The sequence below is a fragment of the Triturus cristatus genome, chromosome 3_2, assembly GCF_964204655.1.
Source record: "Triturus cristatus chromosome 3_2, aTriCri1.1, whole genome shotgun sequence".
Taxonomy (NCBI): domain Eukaryota; kingdom Metazoa; phylum Chordata; class Amphibia; order Caudata; family Salamandridae; genus Triturus; species Triturus cristatus.
In genome coordinates, this window is record NC_140584.1 from 587502425 (window position 1) to 587525245 (window position 22821).

The window sequence follows — 22821 nt, forward strand, 5'->3', positions numbered from 1 at the left end:
CTTTCCTCCTTTGTCCGTACCTCATAGGGTTTCTGTCACTTACGCATGGCATTAAGTTTAAATAAAAGTAAAAGCCGGGGCACTCGCAAGTACTCACTCCAGCTGCTGCCCTAGACATTACTATAGCCTTGGGGGGCCTGGACCAGACTGAATTGCCACACCCGCTCAAGTGTTAGGGTATAGGTGATGCTTCAGGGGTCTGGCTGCACAGCGGGAGCAGTGCGCGGGGCAGGCGGGTTTGGCCTCCTGCCATGAGCCATAGGGCTGTTGCTTTTGTTTAGCCACATTGGAGGGCTGGAGAGCACGTGACCGACCTTGGTACATTGTGATTACAGGACGACTATTTCATTCATGTAGTGCCAGATTATGACCTTGATTGCAATAGGAAATTTAATGTAGCAGGGGAGGGACCCAAACATACTTCCCCCACTGCCTTAATAAGATCCAGCAATACACACTTTTATTACTTGAAACAGACATTTTAGTTACAGCCTCCTGGATAGCGCAAATTTGGCCCGGAGGCACCAGGGAGCCTCACAACGATAGCAGGATAACTAGTGTCCTGGGAGTTGCAGTTACAATAATCTTGCATAGCTGCCAAGGTTTTACAAAGCCATGTGTGACATGTTCCTAATTTCAGAGTAATAATGCGTGACGTTTCAACGAATATAGGGCCGGCAGAGTTTGGTAATAAAGGGGGCGAACTTATCGTTCTATAGTATTATGTGGTATAGTACTTTTGACAGGTTCTAGTGGTTAATTACATGTCCACAAGTGCCAAAATTAACTCAAGCATATGATACTAGCAGGCTATGTGGATGTATCCACTCTAATAGGGCTCGTGGGAGTGCATTAAGTTACTAAGTGCAGCTAGTAGAGTTGTTTTAATCAGCTATTGTTGAATCCCTTTCACCTGCTGTGCAAAATTATACCCGGACGCACTAAAAATTTTGACCCAAAGGCAAAGCCTCAGAAGTTTCCACAGCAGCAAAACTCGTGCTGCCAGGGGTTTCTAATTTGGATACCTTTATAAACTCATGGGCAGACTGCAGCACGGTTGGTATTCGCCGTACTGCTTAGAACCGGTCAGTACACAAGTGCTTGAACTAAGAACCGACGGATTTAACTTTGCCCACATTAACTTAAGTTGTATCACAACATCACCATTTTCTTAGACTCAGGGCCCCTGGCATTATGGTGAGGCAGCAGCAAGTTGCACAAACCTTGGGGCCTGCAGTAGCCTCTCATATACCTCCTCCATTTTGGCCCACACTTAGTCCATTTGGCTATGACTCCACTGTTGGTCTGGCTGATAAAACTAAACCTTTATTTGTTTAATCTGACAGGGTGGTTCTTTGCTGGTGCACGGCACCGTCTCTCAATTGTCACCACTGGCGCCTCTGACAGTGGGCCACTAAGTGGCACTGTCTGGCTTTCAGAGAGGACAACTACAACAGGCACTGAGTAAGTCAAGATTATGGGTGACTATTGCCATTGGATTTAACGGTTTGTTTTAATTTCTGTTGCCCAGAATACATTGGACACATAGGGGCATGTTTATGGCCATATAGGTTTGTGTCTTAGCAGGAGGACCTGCGATTGGTTTGGCTGGTTTTACTTGTAGGGTCCGGATGTGGTTAGGCAAAAACAAACAGTCTAATACGCAACAGCAGGGGTTCACACGCAGTGGAGGGCTCTTGGCCAGGTGCACTAGTAATCTTTCTACCTGAGACAGTATTTATTTAGTGGTTATTCGGGTACTAAAGTGGGGAGATCTTAGGCAGTATTTACATGCCGGGAAGTACGTAGTGAGGAAGTAATAGTGTCCCAAGTTGCGCAACATGATATATACATTTGGATAGGGTGCCTGTTAAAAGCTGCCTGGGGTCCAACGAGTGCCCAAACGGGGCTACTTGTCAAGAGACAAACATGAATAGTTACTCTGCATGGTGAATTAGAAGGTAGGTTGTCTAAGCAGGTTTCAAACTAGCCTTAAACGCATGAAGGAGACAATTAGTGACATGCCTAAAGAGGTAAACCTTGTGTTAAAGGGATGGTATGCCAACGGAGATAGCTTGGTCTGCTCGCACAGGAAGACGATTTCCGCAGGGACTTAGCTAAGCTTGCGGCCAGGCAGTGGGCTTGTCCAACTAATGTGATAATGTTAAGGGTTGCAAGCATGCAAGAGATGGATCCTCGAGACCATCCAGGACAGACAAAAACACCCGCCCTATAGACAGGGAGCCAGGCATTTGCGGACGCTGCCAGCTAATTTGTGGGTTGCAGTGAATAAGCGGAGGGGAACATGGGGTCAGAGCATAATTTGGCTACAATGATTGAATAAGGATTGTTTTGGCGTTCCCACTGCTCAAGAAGGGGCAAGTATTCGTTCAGGTGGTTCCCCCTTTTTACACGGCAAGTACACGAGGACACCTGTGCTTATGTCACATATCCCATGGCAGGATAGTCACCAAAGGGGGGGGGAATGGCCATTGACATGCCTTGCCAGGACAGGGATAGCCACTCACACTAACTGGAGCCTCTAGGGAGGATAAATGTTGGCAACACAGACTGGGGTGTGCTGGGCCCAAAACCCCTCACCAAAGCTGTGGGGGGCATCAGGCTGTCAGGTGTCTTTGAGGTACGGGCAAGGGCATGAAAGGGTTGTAGTGCGTTACACAGCATTTGCAGGGATGCAGAAGGGTCCCAGCGGATCCACCAAAGGGACTACAGCGAAACATGTGACACAGAACCTTGTAGTCCGACACCATTACTGGTGTAAGTATCAAGGGTCACAGGTGGATAGCAGGGACTGGGCATCTGTGACCCGTTGAAGGTTCAGCAAGCAGGGTGGACTGAGTAAGTGGTCAGTCCACGAAAGGGTGCAGTGTCTAATAACGGACACCATACACATATTCCCTCAAACCTTTTTTGACACCATTACTATGTTCGCCAGGGACAAATCCAAAAGAACTGTAAAATTGTTTGTTCAACGTGGTGAAATAATGCACCCTAGAAGAAGACTATGAGCAAATTAGCAACCAGTTGGGGACAGGTGAACTTTTGTGGTCTGAAATCACTCCCAGCTCCCATGGCATGGAGCTCGGTTGGGGGAGGCGATGGAGCCTGCGCGCAGGAGGGTCATCTGCGCTATGCGTAAATTCACTGGGCAGAGGGGATTTGGCTTCCTTAGACATGGGTTGCTACATGCCAAATTAACAGGATGCTTTAAGGACGATGGGGTACATCTGTCCAGTATAAGCATGGACCTGTTCTTGCTGGATAGGGGAGAGGCCCTAGAAATAGCAGGATGTAAGTAGGAATACCGACCTTGGTGGGGGGCCCTGGCTGCGACGGTCGCCACACCCAGGGCTGTGGCGGAGTTACAGGGCGATCCAGAGGCGGAAAGATACTCAGGGGTACCCTCTTCAGGAGCACAAAGGGTGCTGAGGTCTAATATCCCCAGGAAGTCTTTGCGGTGGACCCTGAGGTGCGACTGCGCCCCGTTTATCCTACGGGCGGTTGGAAACCTGTACAACTGGGGGTCGCTTGAATGCTCCGCCCCTCGTGGGGGGGGGGGGGGGTGTGTGAGTAAGGAGGTGGACCGACGGTTCACCGGAAGTGGGAGGGGCTAGTCCCTCACCACAACCGCTAAGCACCGATTGGCTAAGGCCACGATGCAAGTTGGCCCATCAGGTGGTAGGCCGCGAGGGGCGGCTTGCCTTTGGCTCGCCTGTAAGATAACCCACCATGTTGGCATATTTGGTATGCTAATAAACCTGCAGCAATTTTCTCCACCAAAAAGTTGTCTTGTCTGATTATTTATGTTACCTGTATGTTGCTGCATGAGGGCTGGTGAGTGTTGCCGATATTGGCACTATGTGGGCTGACCGACGACGTCCCCACAGGTGACCCTCATAAGAGGGCGGCCCCTTTAGTACCACAGGATGGCACACTAGACAGCCTAGTGTCTGGAGACCCCTTTGGAGTCCCGCTCGTCACTTCCGGCCGAGGTGGGGGAAGGGAAGAGGTACAAGTTCCTCCCCCGCCCACCTGGCGGCCTCTTTGTCCCTCACCCTGATGCTGTTTCCCTCCCTACCACTTACCCCGCATAATCAGGGTGGGGGGGTAAGGATTTTCTAATCTTTTTATTTGTGTTGCAGGTGGAGTTACAGGGCGATCCAGAGGCGGAAAGGTACTCAGGGGTACCCTCTTCAGGAGAACAAAGGGTGCCGAGGCCTAATATCCCCAGGAAGTCTTTGCGGTGGACCCTGAGGTGCGACGGCGTCGTTTATCCTACGGGCGGTTGGAAACCTGTACAACAGGGGGTCGCTTGAACGCTCCACCCCTCGTAAAGGGGGGGGGGGGGGGTGAGTAAGGAGGTGGACCGACAGTTCACCGGAAGTGGGAGGGGCTATTTGTAGTTCTAATTATATGAAAACTGTACTGCTTAAAAGTGGTTTGTCAGCATATGAGCATCCAAACTTTTAGAGCGGCGCTGCAGTGATCTATCAAAGATACACATCAGTTAGTTTAAAATGCGTCATTACCAATCTACGTCGTTTTTAACTAAAAGGGTAGCATAACTGTGAACTAAGTTACACAGAGAAAAGTCCCTATTAAATGAACTTTGGCACCCAGAGTGTGAACATTGTCCAGTAAATGGCTGCTGAACATGGCTTAAAACTGTTAAGATAAAAATCTGTACTTAGCATAGTGTGCTGCCCCACTGGTATTGTGCTTCTTCTGTCATTGCCTCCAGATATATATTACGAGTGACATTAAACCTACAACCAGCCAGGACTATAGGCTTTGTCAATGGTTGTAAGTTGCATAAGATAAATAAGAACAAACTGCAGCATTTTCATTATTATATACAATGAAAACATAGGTGGTTCAGAGAACAGGTGGGAAACACTTAGAGGGCCTGTTTCCGTTGGTTGGATGGGCTTGGCTTGGGGGTCATTTTGCAAGCAGACCAGTTTGAGGATTGGGCACATTTTTTGATTTGATGCTAATGTTTTCTTCACACGTGCTTCAAAATGCTATATTTGGATCCCCCTTTTTTCAACAATTTGCAGTAAATATGTGGTATAAAACCCACCATTTGAATCCATTTTTTTCACAAACATTGCGGGGGGGGGGGGGGGGGGTAGGGGGGCGAACCCCCCTGCACCCTCCTTTTGCAGTTCAGGCTTCGCTCGCTCATTACATTAGGGTACAGCATTTTTCACCCCACCACTTTCAAAACCCACCAGCTGCCACTGTTTGAAGGCTTACATGAGCAGTGCTTGAACTGCGTCGATCTTTTAGGGGGCATGGTGGGACTCGTTCTCTGAACAAGCTTTGGAATGTAGGTGTAATGTTTTGAAGGGACAGGCTGGCAGTGGTTAGTGTGCTTCTGCTCAGCCGACTGCATTGTCTTCACTGGAATACAGTCACATTTCCAACCTACTTGAGTGGCCCCGGATGTTTGCTTCCTCAACAGACTTTTTATTGAAGTAACATGTGCAAGCACTATACTTGGCAAAAAAACACTCTACCTCTCAAATTAGAGAAATTGTCAAATGCATGCACCACTTTGTGAGGCACTCCTCAGTGAAAGGCATTCAAGCTCCTGTAGTCACAGATAAGGCAGTCTGCATAGGTTTGCAAAGGCATACACAATTAATTACACTTGATAAGCAACAAAGTGGGCCGCAACTCACACTTTTTGCAAAGATTACAAATTAATGTTCGCTGGGAGACTGAAAACAGGTTTGGTAAGTCCATGATCAAAATATTTGCTACACTGTATAATGATCCACACATAAAGTGCTACAGATGGTATTACATACCTTTGAACGCTCTTATTAACAGGCCTGAAGATAGTCAGACCCAAGCCTGAATAAATGTTATTAAGTATAGCTCATCCTTCATTCATTACACTAGTTCCCTGACCCATGGTCGGGACTAATCCACACTGACGCCCAGTTAAGTGGACTCGGCTCTGAGGAGTTAGAAGGGAAAGTCGAGGCAGAACCAAACTTTCTATTCTGGTACCAGCCATGCATAGGTCATCATATGAAGGGGCCTGGGAAACTCAAAATACAAAGGTTACTGTGGGAGGCATCATATTTTCCATCATTAATAGAGGCACTGAAAATGAGCAGAACATGTAGGAACATATGTATCTATATTTACCTTCACCCCAGCCACCCACAACCCCTAGGATTGTGGGCATAGTGGCATATAGCTCATCAGCTTTTGATGACTTGGACTTGCTAGCAGACCTCCGTGATTGGGATGGCTGGTTCACTGTCCAGGTCCTAGGTGTCATGCCCGCAACATTATCAAGAGGGAACCCAGCATCTACGTCAGCCTCAATTGGAACCGGCTCCTCCGACTGAGAAACAAAGCCTTTTGGTTTTGATATCCTACAAGTTTCTGGAGCAGGTTCTTCTTTGATTTGCTTACTATCCGGTATATCACCTGATTCTGGTTCTCTTACGTGCCTACTCTTCTTTTTAGCAGAGTTGTGTCTTTGGTCCTGTTTGGCTGGCCGCTCTTGGGCATTTCTTTGAGAAGCCTTGTAATAATTGTAAACATTCCAGCTATCATCACTTGTGCTTTTGCCTCCTTCAGGAGGTACTCTGGAATGCTGTGGACTGCTTTCTGCTACCTCCCATTCTAAGCCATACATGTCTGCTTGTTCATCACCATTACCATTTATACCTTGTTTTGTGTCCTTTTCGGAAAGGTTAAAGAAATCATCTTTTTCTTTTTCGTTAATGTCCAAAGAGGACTTGATGAAGGTCTTGCAGGCACCAATGACGTCGGTCATTTGAAGGTAGCTAGCTGCCGACATGACTTCAATGACTGTTTGGCCATTAAGAGAGAGTTTGCCTGTATACATGAAGTCCAGGATGACATGGAATGTTTCAGGTGAGAAGACTTCAAAAGTTGCTGTGGTTGGCTGACATGCCTCTTTTGAACTCTGGGAAAGGAGCATTTTGAAATACCCACTACTGGCAAACAGCACATTTCGATGGGCTTTGAAAGTTCGCCCCTGAATGAGGATATGGCAGTCGCAAAATAAGTCCTGCTGGCGCTGCTCGTTCAGTTGCTGCAACAGACGTGAGTGATGGGAGGAAATCTCCATTTCCGACATCGGCGGTGCAGATGATCCTAAATAAATAAATGAATAAATAAAATCACTTTTAGCGCCAGTCAGTCAATAACTCTTTATTCAGCCAATATAGGCCATAAAAGCGCAAATAAACACCCACAAGTCAGGTCCTATCACAGCTGTAGCTCGACATAATATACAAACAAATCTATAAAACATGACCGTGGCGCAAGAAAAAACAAATCACAAATTCATTACTAGCAATACACAGCATACCGTGATGATATGTGCAAAAACTCAAGTCTAAAATGGATGACATCTAAGAATAAAGAAATAATGGTTGTAAATGAACAGTGTAGGGGTTCATCCTAATAAAACCGGACAACAAAGACCTCTAAGTTACACACACACACACACACACACCCCTACACCCACCCACACACACCTACACCCACCCACACACTGCAAAATGCGTGTCTTAGTGCAGAACAAAGTGAAGAGTCAACATGGCACACATCCCTGTGTCCCATGCCTACAACCCACTGCTCTGGCATAGATCAGACACCCCTCTATTTGGGTGCACTATACCAGTGGTGAGGGGACAGGTACATGAGCCCTGTATCCCTACAGTGACTAAGTCCATTCTTAGACATTGTAAGTGCAGTGCTGCCATTAAGAGTATATGGTACTGGGAGTTTGTCATTACGAACTCCACAGCACCATAATGGCTACACTGAAAACTGAGAAGTTTGGTATCAAACTTCTCAGCACATTAAACCCACACTGATGGCAGTGTGGGATTTAATGAAAAATGCACACAGAGGGCATCTTAAAGATGCCCCCTGAAAAATGACCTACCACCAGTGTCCAGGCTTAGTGGCTGCCTTCAGCTGCCACCACCAGACATGTTTCTGGACCTATGGGTCAAGAGCCTGCTGCTCTTGGGGCCTGAAACAATGCACATCCTGGGACGAGGTGCCAAGCCTCCTCCCCCAGGATGGGCAGGGTCCACGAAGGGGAAGCTTCAAAGGCTTGCCGCCTTTGTGAGCTTCCCCAGGCCACTTGCTGCTTTCAGCAACTGGTCCTCACTGGTTCTGACCCCCATTGTGGGAGGGAGAACCGGCAGGAAAAAGGAGTGAGGAAGAGAGGTGTGCCCACCTCTGCCAATTCCACCCCTAAGGTGGGGTAGGCGAGGTGAGGTGAAGCACAACACTCAGTCCCCGCCCTCTTGCAGTTGGGGGACCCAGCCAACCAGGAAAAGGCTTATGCCCCCTCCCACTGGAGGGTGGCATAATAGGGGGTGTACCCACCCCAAGGAAGGGACCCATTGGTCCCAACCTTTTTACCTACCTGTAACGCCCCTAAATCAAGTATTTAGGGGTACCCTTGAACCTTGCATCCTCAGACAAGAAGAAATACAAGAGAAGAAGAAGAAGGACCAAACGGCCGTGCAGAAGCTAACAAGAGGAAGACGTCCACTGACTTGGCCCTAGCTTTACCAGCCTGTCTCCACCTCAAACCTGCTCCTGCAAAATCCCTGTGTGTCCTGCAGACAGCAACCTCAAAAACCCTGCAGGACCTGCCTGCCTCCGACCTAAAAGACTGTCTCCCGTGAACATCGGATTTGTTCATCTGCAAACTCTGGTTCCGGCCGGACACCGCGGATTCGCTCCACTCTGCACCCGCCGTCCACGGCCCGTGCTCGAGTGAGCAAACACCACAAGGAGGTCCCCCATGCGATCCTAACCCGAGAACCGCGACCCCGGACCTGCCTCAAGCCTCCAGTCAACGCCTGCAGCCCAAATCCGGAAGGTCCCCCCCAACCGGGACAAGAAGCTGGTAAGGAGATCGGACCCCAAAAGGCACCCCTGCACCGACGCCCCACGGCCTTCGGTGGCCAAACGGTGCCTAACCAACCCCCAACATCCCAACTAACCTCTTGAAGTGGTGGTCGCCCCCAGAAGACCTTCGTCCCCAAGCCTGCAGTGCCTTTGCAATCCGGAGGTTCCCCATTGCAAACAACAGGGCACCCAACATCGAAACAGCACCCTGCACCCGGCCGCCTTAGTGCCGCTGAGGGTGCACCTTTGGTGCTACTTTGTTTCCCCATTTGCCCTGAGCTAAAGTCTAGGAGCTGTGCTCCCACAACCAAGTGGCCTGCTTGTCAGCAGCCACCAACCAGAGGCCCCCTATCACCCATTGGATAACACTGGGCCTCAGCACTCTGCACCCGGCCGCCCTAGTGCCGCTGAGGGTGTAACTAGAGTGCATCCTTGACCCAGTCGGACCCCTGAGTCTACCCCAGAACCTCAACTCCCACTACCAAATACATACTTCAAAACCGATAACACTATTTTGCTCCATAGGAGAACATTGACTGTTTTTCTTGGAAAAGTTTTTAAGTGTGGAGTTTGAAAACCTAAAGAAATTCTTTAAAATTGTACTATTTAAAATGGCTGACTCAGAGCGCTTTGGATATGCACAGATTAAACACTCCCTGCAGGCGAATATGCCATCGGGTACGGAGCTGCCCGAGTCATCCCCACTCGAGGACCGGCTGCTCGACGGGCACCTACCGGAAAAATGTATATCCCTCACATATAAAAAACGTATTCATAATACCCCTGATCCCCTCACTGCAATTCGGGAGAAATGGGTAAGGGATGGCCTTGAAATGGACGATGAGGAATGGGAGGAGGCACTCTCATCGCCAAAGGAAGTGGCCATATCCGCTAAACTCAAGCTAGTCCAACTCAAGATCCTACACAGGGCTTACCTCTCAGAGAAGCAATTAAGGATTATGGGCAAAAGCGTAGACGGGCAGTGTAGGAGACGGTGTGGGATGGAAGGCGGGTTCATGCACATTCTTTGGGAATGCCCGTTAATTCAAGGCTACTGGAAAAAGAAATTGCAATGTATGAGCGCGATTTGGGGAGTCCCTCTTATGCCCGAGGCCAAGAGATGCCTGTTGAACATCTGGGAGCCCACAGATCTAGATGTGAAGGGGAGAATATGGGCCACTCTGGGGTAGATGATTGCTAAACGTAACATAGCGCAGGCATGGGGGGCCACCGTGCCGCCGAAACTGAAGAAATGGAAAGAGGACATGGACTGGTGTATGTTGAGAGAGAAAACAGTCTATGTGGCTCGGGGGTGCCCCAAAAAATGGATTGCAATATGGTCTAAATGGAATGTGTATCGGGGAGGACTGTGCGAACCCCCAAATGTCCCAACACCCGAGGAACATTGTATGATATAAATACCACTGCGCGAATGGTAAGATTGCCCGTCATAGCGAAAATAATGTATATCTGCCTTTAAAATATGTTTACTAATATGACGTCCGACACATGTAACTGTAAAGCATGACATTGTTGCTTAAGTTCAATAAACAGATTTATTAAAAAAAAAAAATTTTTTACTATTTAACCAAAACGATTTTACTTACCTGTTTAGAGGAAATGTCCCAGAGTAGAATCCAGGTATACTATGCTGATTAAGAAAAGTAATAAAAAAAGTAACTTACCTGGTATTTTATTGAAAAGCCCATTCAAGTCTATGTACTGTATTGACAAAGTATTGCATTTCTCTGCAACCATACTGCAAGTCAAAACAAAGTGCATATACAATTACAATTCAAACTGTTTACAAACTGCATTACTACTATAAAGTATATATTGCTTACATGTGCCAGGCTTGCTTGGTTCTAGAAAATATTGCTTACCTGTGTCAGGCTTGCTTGGTTCTAGAAAATAAAATAACTAAAATAATATTTTTTATATAAAAACAATTGATCTGAAGTTCAGTCTCTGAGTGTGTGAATTAATTTGCTGTGTACAACAAATTCTTAACACTGTCCTCTGATACTGCCTTACTGTTCGCCCACACTACCACAAATAGAGAGTGAGGTGCTAGCTAACTTTACCTCTGCCTACCTTTGGGGTTCCACTAGACTCTGTACTCACAATACCTCACTTTGGTATAGTATATACAGAGCCAGCTTCCTACAATATGAGATTATCGTTAGCCCTAAGGAAGCCAATAGTAAACTTGCCACAGACGAAACACGTGCCGGCTACATGTTTGTTTTGGATGTAATGGTTGAAGAAAAATAGAAAATAAAGCGGAAGAATACATCTATATCATCATTTGTGGAGATTTTTAGAACGGAACTCGAGATTCTTTTTGTGTGAATAAGGGGCAATTTTTGTCCTCTGTTTTCAAGCGCGAGTGGCCACCTCACATCCCTTGGGAACTGTTTGGACTTACTTTGCTTTGGAACTTTGAATGCAATTGTGTGCAATAGTCATCCTGCCACTTCAATTGTTTTGGTAATGTATTGACACTGTTTGTTGTATGAATCTATATAGTGGGGTGATTAATCTTCTGGGTGTCTTGGTGTCTTTAAGCTGATTCAAAGGCTGAAAACTGCTAGGGGAGGGATTCTTGTGAGAATAAGGGTGAGGCCTTACCAGCTGCATGGAGTCCATAGGATAGAAATATATCAAGTGCTATATGGGAGGCTTCACTTGTGACTTTACGACGAGGGTTACACCATTCCTCTTTCGACAGTGCTCCCAATGTGGTTAGTTTGAGTTTGGCTAGTTTTAATGCTGCAATCCTTTCCTGAGTAGGGAATATTTGGATAACCCACTATAGGTATATTTGGTGAATAACATAAGTCTAACCCTACCCGTGCTCTCATTTTCGCCAAGCTCTGGAGTGCAATCTAATGTATCAATTTCAGTGAGCAGTCAGGTGTTTTTATTTCAGATTAGAGAGGATAGAGGAGTTGTGGATCCCAAGGGGGCTTTCCTCAGCCAGATGCGGATTGTTCAGCTGCAGGGCTGCTATGTGTCCCGCCATAAATAATGGAACTGCTATCCTGCACTCCACTTTGGCTTCCAATTTAGAGATCATTGTCCCATAATGGGCAGCCAGTATGAGGTTTTTATCAGTGTTAACCCATATGCCCAAAAATGTTACTGCCTTTTCATACCATGTTAAAGAAAAGTCTGGAGTAAATGTCCATGTATTTGCATATAGAGACAATATCTCGGACTTGCTCCAATTAATTGTGATACCAAAGTGACTCCCAAATGCATTAAATTCTCGGAGTACTCGGTTTAGACTCTCAAGTACATCTCGAAGGCAGAAAGTCATATTTTTTGTGTATTTTATCCTACAGGAAGCGCAAGGGTCTCATGTGTAAAGAAGATATAACGCCAGGACACGGAGTAGTAATACCTTTACTCAGGAGCAAGCAGGTACATCTCACTGCAACAGCAGCTCCACTTCAACTAATCTCCCAATACTATTTTAGAATCCCACTATGTAGTATGCCTCCAGTTACCATGACACTGGAAGCATCATAGCTAGGATGTCACATCTTCTCCCTTTTAACCAAAAGAATACAAGACAGTATTATTAATTAAATACATTGTGTTAACCAGGAGAAAAAAATGCAAGGTTAAACACAAGGAAATAGTAACATATTGTATAATTACATGATTGCGGAATGCACACATAAAATACTAATGTCACCATTCCTCCCTTTTGTACATTATTTATATCACATGACGTAACTTCTGTATTTTACTGGTCTCCCAGTGCGTGTCACTCTATTGCCATTGCAAGAAGGTTGTTCAAGAGAATGTGCTGCATTTACAATTGTACTTCCTCTGCAGAGATTAGAACATTGAATAGGAGAATGATCCTTCCTTATCTCAATAACATCATCCCACATCCAATTCATGGGTGATGATTTCTTCTTTGTGTTATAATCTGTCTATATACAATCCTCCCTACATTTAGCCATCCGGCTGTGGTGCCAAATTTTATTGTCACTTAACTTTGCAGATTTTGACCCAATCTCCAACCTGTAGATCAGCATCCTTAGTGGAATTTTTCCTGTCAAAGTTGGCTGTATAGGATTCATGTATTTTACGTAAATTAGAGCGGACTACAGCAGGTGACCATTTTCAACACACACTTATTTACAGTTCCATGCCACATTGTCCTTCATGAATGGCTCTCTACCTCTTAAAATCCTAAAAAGGCTGTAGCTGGTACAAGTGGGAGTGATTCTGTACGCCCATATAGTACTAAATAATTACTTCTCCCACTTTTTTCCTGCACTGAGAAAGGCTTGTATGCTACCCATAACTACTCTGTTGAAGAGCTCAACTATACCTTTACCAGCTGGGTGGTAGACAGGAGTTTTCTTTTCCACTACTACCATTCCTTTTTTAGAAACAGTAAAAAAATATCTGATGTAAATTGTGGACCATTATCACTAAGGATGCTTTTAGGTATGCCTTCCTGTATGAATAGTTTTTCCAAAGATTTTATGATTTCTTTGGAGTCATATTTCTCAGTAATTTCAATTTCAGGCCACTTTGAGTAGTTGTCAATGATGACAAGGATATGCTTCATATTACCTTTATCGTCCTCGATGGAATCCAGTCAATCAATACTTAAGTCCTCCCAGGGATGATCCAGACTATGTCTGGTGCCAAGGGAAGGGTAAATACACGTTGGACTTTGTCAGAGTTTTTGCAAATAAAACACTGCTTCACAAAATTTTCAGTGTCTTTATCAATCCCAGGCCTCCAGTAAGACAATTTTATTTTGTTTTTAAGTTTTACAATCCCTCGATGACCTTCATGGTTGATTTCTAAGATTCTGGAGCGTGATTTCGAAGGTGCAACAACTCCTTCACCCCTGCATAAGTAGTTACTATTGTCAATGAATAATTCCCCTTTGATTTCCCACATAGCTCTTAGGTCACCCTGTAAATCAATTTTTTGGGGCCAGCCATGAGCAACATATTTAGCAGCATCACTCAAGGTTTTATCCTGCTCACATTCAGTGTCCCATTCTGTTTTTGAAATAGCATTTGCAAAATCATTAACAGAATCATGAACAATAGCTACATTAAAATCATCCCAGTCAGCACATACATTATCTTGTAGCGGTAATGGGGATCTGCTAAGAAAATCTGCTACTTGGTTCCTTTTTTCCAGGTAAATATTCAACATCGTAAGTGAACTCAGCTTTAAACTCATCCTAGCCAGTATAGGTGTAGCTTTAAGTATGCCTTCAGATGTCAATATTTTGAGTAAGGGTTTGTGATCGGTGCACAGTGTAAATCTTGAGCCCCAAACAAACTGCCTGAATTTCTCCATGGCCCAAACAGTGGCCAACATCTCTTTCTCTATTACAGAGAATTTCTCCTCAGCAGGAGATGGAGAACGAGATGCAGAAGCAATCGTTACTTCTACGCCTTCCTCATTGACCTGAGAAGGAACTGCGCAGAGTCCCTTGCCACTAGCGTCAGTAGAGATGATGCTGTGCAGAAGGCTGTCGAATGCTTGTAATGGAAAAGCAGAGACTAAATTGTGTCTTATTTTGTCAACATCTTTTTGAAGTTCTGTGTCCCAGTAAAATTCTTGTCTTATTTTGAGAAGTTGTCTAAGGTTATATAGTTTGGTGTAACAATTCTGTACATACTTTGAATAAAACTCAGCTAGGCCAAGGAAGGATCTTACGTCATCCTTGGATTTTGGCACAGGGGCATTGCTGATTGCTGTGATTAATTTCTTTTTGGGGGAAATACCATCACCACCCACCTTATGCCCTAGCTAGGTAACTGATTTCATTCCAAATTTACATTTTTTATATTCTGCATTAAGTCCTCTTTTTGCAAGTGTGCTTAACACTATAGTGAGACGTTCGTCATGTTCTATTTTGTTATGTCCCATGATTAAAATATTGTCTTGGAAATAAATCACCCCCTTTTGATTCTTAAACAGCGTATGCATTAAACTTTGGAAAACCGCTGCTGCCGAAGTAGGCCAAACGGCATTCTCACAAAGCGGTAGCATCCAAAAGGTGTTCTGATTGCGGTCAGGTTTTTGCTGTGGTCATGTAGTTGGATCTGGTGGTATGCTGACGTTAAATCGATAAAAAGACACACAACTGATGGACGGAATGCAGAACAAATCAAAACATTCACCCCTAGTCAAGAGATCTGGGTTAACTCCATCATTCTTTTACTTACCATGCCACCCCAGTTTAGACCTGGCCATATGTAAATCAATCTTGACCCTGTGCCTCATGGGAACAGTCCAGCCCGAACTGCCAAGCCAGGTCCTCCCTGGACCGGAAACAAGCATCCTAGGACAGGAAGTTAAATCGATGGTCGAGAACCATTTGATACCTTTTGATTGGGCCAATAGTTCGTCTATTCTTGGTAAGGGAAATTTGTCAATTAGAATATTGTTATTTAGGTCTCTTAAATCAGTACATAGATGGAAACGACCATCCGGTTTGCATGCCACGACCAATGAGGCCAACCATTCCGCACACTCTACGGATTCAATTATGCCCTTCTTCTCTAGAGCATCTAAATCTGACATGACTCCTTCCCTCATGCTAATGGGGATGTTCCTGGGCTTGTGACATACATGAATTGCATTGTCCTTTAACACTATTTTATGTGTGAACCCAACTAATTTCACAATTTCTCCAGAGAATACTGTAGGGAATTGCTTGACAATGTTGTCAACAAAATGTGAGTCACCATCCTCTAAAAGCATTACCTGATTTTCAGTTTTAGGATTGAGAATGATACCCAGTGCTCCCTAGTCTACCCAACCTAAGACTGAAGGACCATTTTCAGCTACATATAGCTTACCAATTGCGCTTTGTCCTTGAATTGGAAGGTTCCTTCAATGAATCCTACCATGGGAATTTTTTCTCCTGTAAATGTCACGGGCTGTATGTCAGGGGGTTCTAATTTCTTATTTAATGTTTTTTGCAAATAAGTCTTACCATACATTATGTTGAATAATAGTATAGGGCCCGAATTGGGTACAATCTGTAGTTGTATACCATTTATTATTATATCACACACAACTTTTTTTTTTTACTTAAAACTCCCATTTAAAACCACATTTTCTGAGTCATACGCATCTTCTATGTACAATATTTCATCATCACTGGATGAATCGGTGTTCTTTCCACATTCTGTACTTTTATCTCAACACATCCAACGTTATTTCTACTTAACCACCTTCTGCAAACCTTGCCAAAATGGCCTACTTTGCCACAATAGGTGTATTTTGTTTTGATTTTAAAGCAGGACACTTTTTATCATTAGCTATTCGGCCATTATATCCACATCTATAACAAATAGAACTTTTGTACTCTACCTCACTTTTGTTATATGATGTATATTTTTTACTCATATCTGTAATAGGAATTTTTTCTCATTTCTTCTTGCATCATTTTTGCTGTGAGAAACTTTACTGACGACCAGTCCTTCTTCATTGTTTTTCAATGCTACTTTGGCACACCTAATGGACATTTCTGCCTTTTTTACTATGGCAATGATTTCATTTAAAGGTGCATCACCGCATACCCATAACTTTTCCTGGACAGATGAGTTATTTGAATGCATGACAAGTTGATCTCTAAGAAAGCTATCATGTAAAGTGCCAAATTCGCAGTTTATAGCTAATTTTTTTGAGGAGGAAACGGTCTTCAACAGACTCAGATTTGCTTTGTTTCATTTGAAAGAATTCATACCTATTGATACCAACACACACAGTAGGGTGATAGTGAGAATCTAAATGTTCAATGGCTTCTAGAAAAACGTTGGCATTTTCAGAAGATCTTACTTTCTTCTACATCTGATTAAACAGTCTATTACCCTCGGGTCCTAAGCTATGTAATAACATCTTTTTCTTTCTCGATGGTGTAAATTACTCACCGTTCTCCTCCTGGACGAGGTAAAAACGTTACAGGTGGAACTAATTGTGATGCCATGTTATACAAGGTAAATGTAAAAATCTACTGTCTAATATGATGTGAACAGCAAGTAAAATGTGTGTAGTAAATGTATAACTAAATACTTAATACAGCTTGAAGTTAAAGTAAATATGCAAAAGGTGTGCACATCACCATGTGCAACAACAGTTTACATTTGAAGTGGTGAGTAGTAAACAAGATATGCGGTGAGCATATCACCGAAGAAATCTGTGAAAATAAATACTGTGTTGTCTGAAGGAAGCAGAAGCGTTCTCAAGGTTACCGGTGAAGTTCCATAATGTAGTAATCTTGTTTGGAGACAACCCGAGCTTCTGAAAGTTCCCGGTGAAGGTCCGACAGCTGGTTGCTAGGCAGCAAATAAAAAAATAAAAACAAAGAGGAGTGCTACGTAAGGTCGTGCTGTGTGATCTTACGTGATGACGTGGTCACTCCGTCCCTGCATGCTCTGGACAGCTTCTCCGAAGAGCGTCACTAAGCGGAAGACGTTCGGTGGAAGTAGACGTCACAGGGAATCAATTATTGGACGGCTCGAAAGATGCAGTAGAAGCTTAAACGGACTCGCGAAGAATAGAATCCAACTGCCGCTCGAATGATGCGGCCAAAGAGGGAATTCCGCCAACGGCATGAGCAAGGTACAAGTCACAAACCTGAAGGTAAACACTCCAGAAAACTGCCCATACAACGCAAACTTCAGTCAGGATAGCCGTAAACGTACCAGGTTCGGCTCATAGGTGATGAGTGTCAGGATGTATAAGAATCAGTCACAACAATCTGGTATTCGAAGTATCAATCTTGAAACTTGAAGAATAAGAAACTCATTTTGCAGCCATAGTAACTGGTGCAAGGTTCAATGCTTGTAGAAGGCAGCAAAGTCTTCGGTGGCTTCTTAAATTGAATCAATTTCCTTTAAATCGATGAAAATCAGTAAAACTCCATGGGTTCGATGAATGCTTTACTCTGGTTGCTCCGTGTTCTCACCATCAATCGTCGCCAATTTGTAAAGAAGATAGAACGCCAGGAAGCTGAGTAGTAATACCTTTATTCAGGAGCAAGCAGGTACATCTCACTGCAACAGCAGCTCCACTCCAACTGATCTTCCACTACTATTCTAGAATCCCACTATGTAGTATGCTTCCAGTTACCATGACACTGGAAGCATCATAGCTAGGAAGTCACATCATGATCCTGCCTCAACTTTGCAGCTAATGGTGCAAGTGCCAAGAAAATGGGGGTGGAGAGCACCCTTGTCTTGTGCCCCTAGAAACAGTGACTGGTGAAGACATCAGGCCACTCTAAAGACCTGAAAGCGTTTGTGGCATCAAGGAAAGTTTCTGACTCTTATATGGTAGGGTTCAGATGATGAATCAGGGTAAATAGTGTGCACAAGTTGTGCACTGTTGATCGCCCTGGAATGAATCCAGCTTGGTCTGGCAGCACGAGGCTCGGGACAAGCAGGACGATTCAATTTGCAATTGGTTTTTTTTCCAAATAGGTTCTCATCACAATTTAGTCCAGCTTGTCAGCCAGCTTTCCAAGCTTAACCAAAGCAATTAGCAATGCTTCTCTCATTGTCGGTGGCCAGGAGCACTTTGTGGCCACTTCTTTAAACTGTACTTCCAGATGTGGCAGTAGTAAACCAGCATATTCCTTGAAAAATGTCGCCTAAGTGCGTCTGGGCCAGGGGCCGTTTGCAGGCAACTCCCTGATATCCTCTTTATCCTCCACCAGTCATATCGGCTCACACAGAAATGCTCATCAGTGAGCCAGGCGATAGCCTCGATATAGTTCTTAATCTGGATCTGGTCGCAGGTAGTATTTATGGAACACAGATCTGAATAAATGTTCACAAAAGCTTGTAGGATGCCCTCTGTGTTGTATTTGCTATTAACGTCTTCATCTGTATCATTAACTGCCCAGGATTGCCTAGTCAACGCTGCCACTGTCTTATCAAGGCGATCAGCTTCCCTATGTCTATGGGCCACCTCATATTTGCTTAGACATTTCTATATGAGACCTCGCTGTACTCTTATAGTTACCAGTTCTGTCCTATCCCCTGTTTGCATTTGTACGTGGTCCAGGCATTGTACCTCAAGTTCTAACTTTTTATATGCTCCCTGAGTGACTTCAGCACTGCACCTGGTTTTGAACAGATCATGGCCTCTTGTGTGTACAATTTCAGCTTGCTTCTCACTGCCATATACTCTCTGTGCACAGATTGCACCGTTTTGGGTGAAATCCAGGTAAATTGATCTATTGTTTCCTATATACTGTAGCTCTTTTTTCTCACTGGCCATGGGGAGTGCAACATCTTTCTCTGTACTTCATTAGTCTCGTTATTATAGGGCATGAGGTGGTCGTCTTGGAGCCAAGATGCGGTGTGCTCTTTCTACCAAGAACAATCAGGAGAATTTATCCTAACCAAACAGTGATGTTATCAGGTCTGCAACATAGCTCTCAAGTTTTCCTGTATCCGTTGATTCCTGTACCGCTAGTATGCAGATATTGTTTTGCCGTAATTGCGCTTCAAGATCTTAATTTTTCACTTGGATCAGTGAAAGTACAGTGTCAATAGCAGGGAGTTAATCATTTTGGGTTCTTAACTAGTTTTATGAATTTGAAAAATGCTGCTCGGTTTCACAAGTCTTAGTTCATGTTTGTCTACCTTAGTTATCACGCACGGCTTCTGTGGTCTAGGGAATCCATTTTGCTACTAATGGGAAGTAAGGTTTCCTATATACTTTTAACCCCTTCCCCGCTCATGACGGAGCCGCTCCGTCATGAGCCACGGTGGCCGTGTGCTCATGACGGAACGGTTCCGTCATGTCACGGCCGTTGGCGGCCGCTCCGCCTACGCGGCGCTGTTTCCCCGCCTGTGCGGGGGGACAACGCAAATGGGCGGAGTCATGACGGAACCGTTCTGTCATGAGCACAGCTCAACCGTGGCTCATGACGGAGCGGCTCCGTCATGAGCACAGCGCCACCGCGCTGCCCCCCGCACCCCCCAGCGCTGCGGCGGAATTCCCGCCGCAGCGAAAGGGTTAAAGGAGCTACTTTACCCCTGCATCTTCCAGTACACTCATGCTGGCTGTGCCGCTTAATGCATCTGGCTCCACTGCTATGTCAGGCGCCCTGCTGGACCGCTTGGATTCAAAAGTGAGTTTTGCCTGCTTGTTGTCGAGTTTGCCCATTTTCAAAATCCAGGCTTCCACACGATCTCAAAAATGTTAAAAAAAGATCGCAAGTTTCTGGTGGCCCTGCCTCCTTTCACCACCACTCTGCAAATGTGCCTCCTGGCTTACAACTGGTTGGGGAATTAAGCCCCCTTGGCTGCAAAGGGTCCTTGGGGGCCAACAACCCCTCTTCTTACCTCTAGTAAATAGGACACTGTGGGACTGCTGAGGGTCGTCGGAGGTCACACACCCTTTGCCCACCACTCTGCAAACATGCCTCTCGGTGCACTGTTGGTTGGAGGATAAAGTACCCTTGGATGCGGAGGGTCCTTGGGGTCAACAAGCCCTCCTGTTACCCCCAGTAATTCCTCCACAGCGGGATTCCTGAGAGCTGTTGAAGGCCCTGCCCCCTTTCCCCACCACTCTGCAAACGCGACTACCAGTTAAGAAAACATGGAAATTCACTTAAAAAAAACAAATGTTACATCAACGTTATAGTTAGGATATAGAATTTGAAAAACCTTAGAAATTCATTGATAAAAACAAAGGTTACAAAGACGTTATAGTTCAGCACAGATTTCACTTGAACAATACTATAGAAATACAGCAGTTATAGTTACTTGAGCTAACTATTACTTACACCGCTGTAATGCACTGCTTATGACCCCTTTCCTATGGAAACTAGGTCTTAACTATAACTACCTACTGGCAACTGCCAGTAGGTAATTAATATATAGATCTCAGGAGTGTGGAATACAATAAAATATTTACTTGTCCATGGGACATGTTGCTTCATAATTCGACTCGTCCTTCAACAAAATCCACTTGTCTCTATGTAGTGCAAGGACAAATTACGGCAGCAGTCTCATTATATAAAAGCTCTGATTATAGCCTCTCTGATCATGCCTGAGCTCATACCATAGTAGGGTTTGAATACTAGACATTCCCTTATTTTGCCACCTTTCCGCAGAGCTATATACTGGGGCTGGAGGTAGCAGTAAGCAACAGATCCCCATGGTTGGAATGTCCTTTTGAGTCTATGCAAACCTACTAACTTGCATGTTTTATGGGTTTTCTTCAGCTCGTCTCTAATATTTTCCCAAACAGAGAAAGGTTTTTAATTTACCCCTGACAAGTAAAACTTCTTCCAGGGTTGGAGAAAAAAGTGGGTGGTGGGAGTGTGAACTTCTTACTGCTCAACAGATTTCCGAATGAGCAAATCTACACATGCATATTTGCTCGTGGAGTGTGATTTCCTGACCTACTTCGGTAAATTCTAGAGAATACATGAAAACTGCACATCTGCACTAATGCAAGGACATATGCCATGGGTGCACTTTTGTGATTTTCTTTCAGAACTGAGCCCCTATTGATGTCTGGCATTAACCAAGACCTTTTGTTTTTATTAAAATTCTCTCTTTCTACTGGCTGACTTCACTGTGAGTGACAGCATTCTGCTCTTTCACAAGGAGCATATCGGCACACATAGCAGTTTTGTTCAGTGCCAGGAACTGTCTACTTTGGCAATGTGTTTTTTTTTTAGGCCAAAATAATTTTTGCTTTTGCCAATGTTTGTAGTAATGATGAGGGGCCGGCAGCTAACACAACAATAAAGTTTTACAAAAACCATGTGAAAACAAGAGCCGCATTAACAATACCAAAAGGTTGGCCACCAATGTCATACATGTTGGCTTTGCAAATACTTGTTTATCTTCATGTTTCATGTAATTTTGTTGAAACTGGTTACACTGATTTTCCATTAGGATTATGTTTTGGAAATACTAGCATGCATCAACACATTTTACTAAATGATGCTTCCAAGAAATAGTACCTAAAATGACAGTAGTTTAAAACTTTTTTTTTAATAGTTGTATTTTTTTTAATTTCATTTCAACATGCTTTATTTATTTTTTATACAAGAACAAAACAGCTATTCTGTTAGAGGGTTAGCATGGGTTGTTCCAGGCAAAGTTTACACATCAGAGTCCTAAGACAATGTGACCCGTTTGTATAGCTAACCCCCCATATCAATAATAAGAGAAAAAGAAAGAGAGTCAGACAGAAAAAGGGAGAATTTTTTATTTTTATTTTGAAAGCAAAGAAACAATCTTGTTTTCAAGCATTTGCTTATATTTGCATCTATTCCGAGTGCATCCTGGAAGCATTATACGTAGTGTCAAATTGTTAAACCTTGCAACGTGTACACATTTTTATACTGGAACCACTGTCAGTAGTGCAGTCTGAACTTACATTTCCTTAGAGAGGTCACCCTAATAATGAAGGCGTTGTATTAATGAACTATAAATACAAGTTCAAACAGCATTAACATATGGACATCTATATTACCTTAAAAGCAGACCATGTCCTTCCCTAATTCATAACACCGGATTCATAACATTGTACTGTAATCTGGGAGCCAAAGGGTCTGAGCTGCTGGGGGTCGGCCTACTTGTGCAAAGGACAAAATAAACATGGAAACGTATTGTCCTTGACCCCAAACAATATGTCCTCTGCATTGGACTATAGGAATTCCACATCCCTGATTATATATATGCACACACACATGCACACACACACACACACACACACACACACACACACACACGAAGCAGAGAACTCTGTAGTTCACAAGTTTAGGTGGACACATAAGCATTTTACGTATTAATATTGATGTACAAAGAATAAACCTACATATCTGCATCCAATCCA

At 44.3% G+C, this 22821-nt stretch overlaps 1 protein-coding gene across 1 annotated transcript in view; it reads right to left on the reverse strand.

Annotated features, from left to right (window-relative positions):
• ZBTB8A (zinc finger and BTB domain containing 8A) overlaps positions 1-22821 on the reverse strand; it is a 140063-nt gene that overhangs the window by 67941 nt on the left and 49301 nt on the right. Inside the window, exon 2 of the mRNA XM_085648393.1 lies at positions 6184-7167. Coding sequence (XP_085504519.1) covers positions 6184-7150 — 967 coding nt within the window. The 5' untranslated portion in view covers positions 7151-7167. The remainder of the gene's footprint in view (positions 1-6183; positions 7168-22821) is intronic.